Source organism: Equus quagga, unplaced genomic scaffold, assembly GCF_021613505.1.
Source record: "Equus quagga isolate Etosha38 unplaced genomic scaffold, UCLA_HA_Equagga_1.0 146_RagTag, whole genome shotgun sequence".
NCBI classification, from domain to species: Eukaryota; Metazoa; Chordata; class Mammalia; order Perissodactyla; family Equidae; genus Equus; species Equus quagga.
In genome coordinates, this window is record NW_025796728.1 from 2,341,396 (window position 1) to 2,350,887 (window position 9,492).

Sequence of the window (9,492 nt, forward strand, 5' to 3'; positions counted from 1 at the left end):
TTGGTGTTGAAACTATTTACCATGCTAAACAGCACACAAGCGAAACCCGCAACGTTAACAAGCATCCGTTTCACTGACATCTAGGTACTAACTCCTGGATGTATTTTTACAAAAATCCATTCTGATGCAACCACTGGGTATCCTCAAAGTGGGAGATTTGCGAAAGGCAGGAGGAGGGGTGTAGCAAAAAAAAAAACCTCGAATTGGGGGTGAAGGGGTAGATTGCTGGCGGAGGGGATGTGAGGGAGAGTGGCAGGCTGGACCAGAACCGTGGCGGATCGGAGGTCTTTCCCGTTGCTAGGGCCGCCAGCGTCCTTGGTTACCGCTGGATGGAAGGCGCTCTCTCGTCCTGGATTCTGAGGCCCGCGCTCCGCCCGCCGCGGAGCCCCAGCGCCGCCTCGCGCCGCGGGGAAACACAGGCACACGCATGCGTGTGTCCTTCCTCCCCTGCGATCCCGGTTTGAGGCTGGGTCTCCGTTAGGAATCACAACCGCTGGGACTTTGCAAGGCGGCCACCCCGACGCCAGCCCTAAGATACCCCCTCCGACAGCTGTGTGTGCCAGGAACTAGAGGGAGGGCGGGCCCGGGGGTCTCCCACCCTAACTCACGTTGTACTCCCTCAGCCAGGACTCTAGCTTGTCCTGCATCGATCGTAAAGCTTCGTTGGAGACCAGTTTCCTCAGAATTTCCGCCATTGCTCGTTTTTCTGCTCGGCCCCTCTGTGGGAGATGGAGACGTGGAAGGGACCAGGCAGTGGTCTCCGCAGGACCGCGGGGTGATAAGGCGGGAAAGGTGTTATCTTCCTGAGGGTCTCAGAGCGCGGCTGGTGTTTCCATCCTCCCCCTCGGGTGGGACCGGGCAGGGTTAGGGAAGCCGGGGGGGAGGTGCCCTGGGCCACAGCCTCCCCACCTCATCCGCTGCCCAGCGCGGTCTCCTGGCTCCCCCGCGGCCGCCCAGAGCCCCAGCCATAAATACCCGGGCGATTGTTAAACAAACTTTGACGTGGGCGGGCGGATGCTAAGGACGCGCGCAGCCAGCAACTTGGCAACACCCGCGTCCCCGCCCAGCCCCCACTGCGCCCTCCACCCACTTTGGTCCCAGCCGCGCTCCCGCCGCCTGCAGTTGTCCTGGGCACCTGCCAGGGCGCGCCATGTCGCTGCTCCTGCTGCTGCTGCTCTTCCTCCTGCTGCTGTTGCTACTGCTGCTGCTAGTGGCTTTGGAGGAGGGCGCCCTATGCCAATGAGACCCAGGACCTCGGGAGCTCGAGGACGCCAAGATTGCAGATGGCGGCCGCGTGATCCCTTGATGCACCGAGACCCGCCCGCAGTGTGGGATGGGGGCCTGCTGGAGGCTTCTCGCCTAAAAAAGCAAAGGGTATTTCTGCATAGACGTTTTTGGTTAGGCTCCTAGGAAAGCACTTGTTTGGCTCCTTCCTTAATTTCACTTCTCAGGACGTTAATTCTGCACATTTGTAATACCTAGGGCTTACCTGGATGAAATTTACAATAACTAAATTTCAATTCTTCCTGCTTCTATCTTTTGCTTTCTTCCTTGGCCGTCTGGGTGAGTGCCTAAATTAATAGATTTTAGCTCCAGGATGTTCATAGATTAAAGTTAACCCCTCAGGTTTAGGCAAGCTTTGGTATATTTCTAGAATCATTGAGCACTATAAACTTTCGTTTAATTCGGAATTCTTTAATTGAGACTTTGTGAAAGTTCAAACCCGGTTTGGCATTATTTCAGAGGGGTATATTAAGCCACAGTGATAGTTTGAACTACTTAAGAAATGAAGCCATTTAAACCATCATTAAACACCTTAGAAGCCCTTATTTTATGTACCATCAAATGACATGCCGATTGCAAATCATCCTTATCTATTCACTAAAACACTAGGGGTGGAGCAGGGCCTTAGCTAGTTAACTAGTTTAATTCAGTTCCACTTCTTTAGGTACTTAAAAATATACGACTACCACATACATTCAAGTACTGTACACTTGAGAATTTTCACCACCTCGTTTTTATTTCTCTTAATTACAGTGGTTTTACTGTCCTCTAATAAAAATGATAGGCTCATTTCTGAAGACTGTGTTCCTACTATTTTCTGTAGACCACAAAATAAAGACTCTTTTCATCACAAGAAAGAAAAGAGTTGTAACTATGTGTGGTGGTAGATGTTAATACACTTATCGTAGTGGTCATTTCACAATATATACAAATATCGAATCATTATGTTGTACACCTGAAACAAAGATAATGTTATACGCCCATTATATCTCAATAAAAAGAAAGGAAAAAGTAAGGACTATAAGAGTACATACACATGTTATTTTATCATAGTAGAATAAAAATTACTAAAGTAAAAAGACATATACCCAAAAAAATCCACTAAGTATTCATTAGACACTTTTGTCCTTTAAAAAATATAAAGAAGAAAGAAGAGCATGGAGAAAAACGTCACAGATTTCTTAATTTGGAGTCAATAATTGCCTATTTCAATAGGCAATTGGAATCTTTAAACAGTACTATTTACTTATTCATAACAAAAACAAGTTGGAATATTTGTTTATGTTAGATTAGGGGTTAAATCCTCTTCGTTGCTGTGGGCACCTTAATGAGCCTCTAATCCCTGGTTTCATCATCTGTAAAAGAGACACAATTGTTCTTACTTCGTAGCAGTGTTATGAGACTCAATAAGAATTCATGTAAAGTACTCAGCATGGTGTTTGGCGTAAACTCTAGTAAGTGCGTGATAATGCTGTGATCACCATTACTTTATTTAATAGAGAAAACTAGGTTGGAAACCATCTAAACCTCCAACAATAGGGTAATGGTTGAGCAAATCATTCAATGAAATGTTGCACAATAGAAATCTTGTTATTGAAGGATATCTGTTATCTAGGAATTCTCACCATCTAACATGAAGTGATAAAAGCAGGACACTAAATTATATATATCGTGTTATATTTTCTAATATGAACCCAAGTTATGATTTTAATTTGTTCCTTTATAGTTTTCTGATTCTCCAGATTTCTACCGTGAACATGAATTGCTTTTGTGAAAACTTAATTCAGAAACAAAGTTACTCAAAAACTTTACTGCCCTCAGAAAAATGTTAGCCAAAACATCAATGTTTAAGCTGACTCAGAACAGAATACACTTTGACCAAATATCCATATTACTAATTTAATAATTAGACTTACAGAGTCTTAGGACCTAATAGATCTTCGAATCACCTTAGAATATGCTACTGATGTCATTTATCTGTACAATGCTGTAGCCTCACAACTAGATTCAAGATCCTTAAGGCCTTAAATCATTTCACATACCTCTTGGTTTCCTAGAACTCTGGAGCATGTATTGTGCATAGCAGGAAATTTGTGTTTATTAGTAACAAAGAAGCCTAGCCCTCAATGACTCAAAACAAATGAAATGCTTTACATATTTATTCATTATTTCCTCCCCACTACTTCCAAAAAAGGATCTGAGATGGCTTACAGTGAAAGACACATAGGAAATATCGTTGTTAAATAAAAAATACTTTTTTAATAGAAAAAAGCAAATAAGCCTAAAATTTAAGTTTATGTACTAAGATTGAGCTCATTTAACATTTATTTCTGGACTTTGTGGAAGCCAAGGCAGAAAGGAAAATGAGTTTTATGATTATCGTTTTTTTATTTTAAAAGTACACCCACCAGTTCTTTAAATGGAAATGCATTTTTCTGGTACCAACTGTAAAGTATGTTTATCCTTTTCCAAAGAGTATAGAACAACTCAAATGAAGGTATCTTTAATAACTTCCATCTTTTTTTTAGAAAATATAGGAAGAACTTTTTTTTTTGAAGATTGGCACCTGAGCTAACAACTGTTGCCAATATTCTTTTTATTTTTTCTGCTTTTTCCCCCCAAATCCCCCCAGTACATAGTTGCATATTTTAGTTGTGGGTCCTTCTAGTTGTGGCATGTGGGATGCCGCCTCAGCATGGCCTGATGAGTGGTGCCATGTCTGTGCTCAGGATCCAAACCGGTGAAAGCCTGGGCCGCTGAGGCGGAGCAGGCAAACTTAACCTCTTGGGGGCCGGCCCCCAAGGTAAAATCTTGATATGATTGTTTCTTGTAGTCATCTTTGATCACTGCCAAGGGAGTAACACTAGAACACACATCAGCAAAGAGAGGGCCAAGCAATTGACTTCCAATTTCTTAGTTCTTTAGTGATGTTATCTGATACAAGCTTAGAAATTCCATACCTGTAGGAATAAATGGACATCCTCATAAGTGCCCTTAATGACGATGTTCTTTGCAGAGGTTTTGATGGGTGCTGGATAGCAATCAATTTAAGAGAAAGCTAGAGCCTGGAGTGCAAATAGTCTATGTTGCTAATTAAAGAAGAATCCATATGCTTCAAATTACAAGCATGCAGTCAACAAGGTTGAGATTCTATTTAAAAAGTTGATAAGCCTTCCTTTTTAAATATGTGAAAGAAAAAGATAAACAAATGTTCTACTGGAGAATATTTTGATGCACTAATTTTGTCCCAATTTTATTATTTTAGGATATTTTCTACTAGACAATTATTTGGAAAGAAAAGATAAAAATCAAACCTTTCTTTTGCAGTACCCTATCAGAAGTGAAGCAATAATAAACTTGAACGTGGACACTCTTGCTTTATCTCACACTCGGCCAGTTAGTGGTTTCTCATAACTTTATATGTCTTTAATCACTCTGAGCCTCATTTTTCCCATCTATATAATGAAAACATGGACTAGATGAACTCTAAGATCTCTTGCAGTTCTGACATTCTCTTATGCTGCTTGTTTTTGTTTATTTTTAACATACTGGTTGTGGTTCAGGTTGAGCAAATCTTGCCCTTTGTTTCAATTTTTGGTTCACAGTTCAGTTTGGGTCAAGCCTTGATTCTGAGAACATTAGTCTGTCTTGAGTACAGTTTATTCTGGAGGCTTGCTAGAATAACTAATATACCTAACTTCCAGGAAATAAACAAGGGGTTTCTCTGTAGTTGCACTTTTAATAAATTTAAACCCAGCTCAAACTGACAAAAATCTCCTGACTCCCCCACCGCCTCAGAGCTCATCGCTGTCTTCTTTATGCTTTCTCTCTTCAACTTTTGAACATGTTGATACTGTTGTAATCATCACACTATATTATACTTATTTGTCTGTCTCTTATATAAGCTTGTGAGCTTCTTGAAGAAAAGGATAGAGGCTTACTTAGCTTTATATCCTCAGCACAGCAGCTGTCACATTCTAGGCTCTCTATAAAAGTTTGTTAAATTGAATTGTTAACAAAAAGAGAAAGAAGTGAAAGAAAATAAGCAAGCAAGGCAAGAAAGAAGCAAGGAGGTGATTGGCTGCTTTATATCTGATGTCATAATCCCATTGAAGTGAAAGAAAGCAAACTTAATAGCCAGCTGGTGGTTCTTATGGCATCAAAATTCTACCAGCCGGCCAGGAGCCACTTGTTCTAGCTAACTGTCATGTCTCAAACATGTGGATGGAACAGGCTTCCTGAAAGTCCTTAATTTTGTCCACCTTGAATTTTACCTACATCAGTCAACCAGAGAGATTTTTAATTTGGGATTTTAAGAAGCCAACAAAAGATGAACTGAATCCTTTGAGGGTCATGAGAGCTGTGTGTGTAGTTTCATGCTATACTAAATATATATATATATGTGCAGTAAGCTACAAGGATATATGGTGGACTCCTCATCATCATTTGCAGTTCTTCCTCACTAAGGACAGTTGCAAACCCTTAGCCAGTGTGCCTAACAGAATAATCTGCTCTGCTCTGCTCTGGCCTGGACGTTTTTTCAGGTGCCCTGATCCTCTTCTGTGTGTGCCATGCTATTCTTGTCCCACAGCTGTCTGTGTTAGGCTCATTGCTTCTTTGGGTCAGGGCCTGTATTACTGTCTAAAGAAAATCCATTAGTCTTCCCTGACCTACTTGCATGAAGCTGTCTTTAAATCCAGTTTTTATTGGTGGTAATGCTAAGGCACTTTGTCTCCACTGGCAGGTAACAAAAACCCTAATTTGTCCATTTACTCAGTGTTCTCTGAATGCCCTGCGTTCTCATTTTATCAGCTTCATTTGGTCCTTTTTGTTCTCTTCACACTTAAGGAAAGGAAAAGACTTTTAAAAAAACAAACAAAACACCACCCATTAGAGAAAGAACTAATAGGTTGGGATCCGAAGGCAGTTCCCCCCACTGCACAGAAGCAGGGATGTTGTTTTCCTTGTCGTACCAATAAGCATTCCCTGCTCAGAGCAACAGCTCAGAATTGTTCTGTAAAATTATTTCATGCCCACAATTGGTTAAACTACAAAAACAAGAGGAAAATGTTACCTCACAACTGCATCACCTTAGCACCTAAATAAACTATACAGCATATGTTGCAAATACAGATTAGAAGAAAAAAAAGAGATTTAGTGTGATTTTTGAGGGCCACAAGTTAACTAAACCCAGATTTCCATCATTATGATAATGGAAGACTGAAGCATCTTTGCCCTCAATCTTTGCAGCTCTGCTAGCTAAATGCAGCGGCAAATGCTTGGCACTGTGAAAACGGCCATTGAGGGAATGAGTTGAGGACACATTAAGCTGTTGCAAAGACCCAGTGGGTATGATCTACATTGTAAGATACCCTTAAGCATCCCAGGAGCGGGACATGGGACAGCATGAGGGCAGTCCCTACGATGGAGGATGCTGAAATAGATCTTTTCGGCACATTTGATAAACATTACTAAATTTCTGGTGTGACAGAAATGTCTGCCTTAATCATAAGGCAAAATTAGATCCACTCCCAGCTCCTAGCACCTCAGAATCTATTCAGGTGAGAGATACACAACCATAGTTCAATGTGACAAGTTACAATAGAGTAAATACAAAACGGAAACACTGACCTTCCCTCCCCTCCTCCATCCTCCTAAAGAAAGGATCGGGAGAAGTTATAGAAGAAAGTGACATTTACAGCCAGCTCTGGAAGGGTGGAGGGGGGTTCACCGGGAAGAGAAGAGACAATGGAACAGGTCAGACAGCAGCAAAGAGGCATGAAATTGCCTGGAGAGGCAGGGAATGATGAACGCTAGTCCAGGGTGATGATCGAGTAGTCAGGGGATCGGGGACAAGACCAGAAAGGTAGTCCTGAGTTCAGCTACAATGAGTCTTCTATATCAGGCTAAAGAAAGTGACCTGTATTGTGTAAGTAATGGGGAAGCAGCAAAGGGCTGTAAACAGAAAAATGGTATGTTCTGGTCTCTTTTTCATATCACCTTGGAGCTCCTAGAGGTTAAGTCAGGAGAGGGCAGGACTGGACCCAGGGAAGGTGCTTAGGAGACACAGAGATGAGAGTTAACGAGGTTTTTCTTTGGGGTAATGCACGGTGAGGATTAAAGTGACATACGTAGGAGACACTTAGGTGCCAGTAATATTTTTTACCCCGATAGGAAAAAATTGACCCAATATTCACTCATCAAAGTTACAAAGTAGATATTATGTATGTACTTGGTTCCTAATGTATTCAGGATTTGGAGCAACACAGAAGTAGTAACACATTGCCCCTGCTTTGTAATGAGCTTACAGTCTGCTCGGGAGCAAACTATATGTGCACGAAAAGTAAAATAATACAAGATATTGTGTCATTAAGTATCAAATGGGTGCCATAAGAAATTGGTGCAGTAACGGTTAAAAAGAGAGAGCAATCATGATTGGCTTTAATTGTCAGGAGGAGGTGGAACTGAGGTTGATCCTTAAAGAGGGGTGGAATTTGGAGATGTATGAATTCACAGACAAGACAGATGGGCAAGCAAATAAATTTCAGTGTAGTGGGATAAATGTGACAATAGAGGCATGCTTGAAGATCGCAGAAAGGGGCACAGGAATCAGAAATTTGCAATGGGAGAAAGATTAAGAAAGGCTTCCCAGAAGACATATTGCTTGAGTTGAGTTTTAGTGAACATGTAGAAGAATAGGTAGGTAAAAAAAAGAGAAATACCCACATATGAAAAGGCACAGAGACATTAAGAACTTGATGAGATCAGGCAAATGGCTGAGAACTGTAAATATTGCACATGGCTGGAGAGAAGGATGAGTTGGTGGAAGGACCAGGAAAGGAGCTTAAAAGAGGTAGACAGGAACCAGAAAGTAAAGGACCGTCTGTGCTAATATAAGGAGTTTAAATTTTATCATGGAAGGTATCAGAGGATTTTAAATTTCAGAGTGCGGAGTGACACGATGGGGTTTGTACTTTAGAAAGAACATACTAGAAATTGTATAGGATGTCTTTGAGGTTTCTGACTGGATGGTGGTGTCATTCACTAAGGGAACACAGGAAGAGCAGATTGCGAGGAAAGATTTTGAGTTCAGTTTTGGATGTGTTGAGCTTGAAGTGCATATTATTTTCCTAAGGGATACCATAACAAATTACCACAAACTTGGTGGCTTCACACAACAGAAATTTATTTTCTTGCAGTTCTGGAGCCCAGAAGTCAGAAATCAGCAGGGTTGGTTCCTTCTGGAGGCCCTGAGGGAGAATCTGCTCCATGCCTCTCTCCTAATTTCTGGTGACTGGTGGCAAGTGTTGGCACTCCTTGCCTTGTAGACACATCGCTCCAACCTCTCTCTGCCTCTGTCTTCACTCCTCAATGTGTGTCTCTGTCCTCATATAAGGACACCAGTCACTTTTAGGGCCCACCCTAAATCCAGGGTGATTTCATCTTGAGATTCTTAATTACATCTGCAAACACCTTACTTCCAAATACAGTCATGTGCCATGTAACGAAGTTTCAGTCCATGACGGACTGCATATACAATGCTGGTCCCATAAGATTAGTACCATGTAGCCTAGGTGTGTAGTAGGCTATAGCATGTAGGATTGTGTAAGTACACTCCATGATGTTCGCACAATGACAAAATCGCCTAATGATACATTCATCAGAACCTATCCCTGTCATTAAGCAACGCAAAACTGTCATGGCACGTTCACAGGTCCTGAGGATTAGGACTTGGATATATCTTTTTGAGGGACACTATTCCATCGATTACAAAGTGAATGTTTTCATAATCTGACTAGTACTCTAGCCATGGGGAGCTCTATTTTGCACTTCTAAATGCTAATAACATGCAACAGGCAAAAGAAAACGCAGAATTAAAGGCTGTTTCATACGGTAGAAAGAGCAAAGACTTTAGTCGGATGGACCTAGGTTCAATCCTGGCTCTTTATTGTTGAAAACTTCGTTAGCCATTTATGAGCCTTGATTTCTTAATTTGTAAAATGGAGATAAAATGACCTATCTCATAAGACTGTTGGGAGAATTAAAGAGACATTGCCAGGCACACAGTTCTATCTAAATATTATTGTTTTAGAAAAAAAATCTTGAAGATAATACATTTGGGAATGACCCACATTAAAGATGTGGTCATGTGAGTGTATTGGATCTCTTTAAAGACTATAAAATTGGCATCAAGGAGAACAGTGAAGT

At 41.4% G+C, this 9,492-nt stretch overlaps 1 protein-coding gene across 1 annotated transcript in view; it reads right to left on the reverse strand.

Moving 5' to 3' along the window:
• LOC124232911 (mitochondria-eating protein-like) overlaps window positions 1-940 on the reverse strand; it is a 40,436-nt gene extending 39,496 nt beyond the window's left edge. Inside the window, exon 1 of the mRNA XM_046649822.1 lies at window positions 609-940. Coding sequence (XP_046505778.1) covers window positions 609-695 — 87 coding nt within the window. The 5' untranslated portion in view covers window positions 696-940. The remainder of the gene's footprint in view (window positions 1-608) is intronic.
• Window positions 941-9,492: the final 8,552 nt, after the last annotated feature.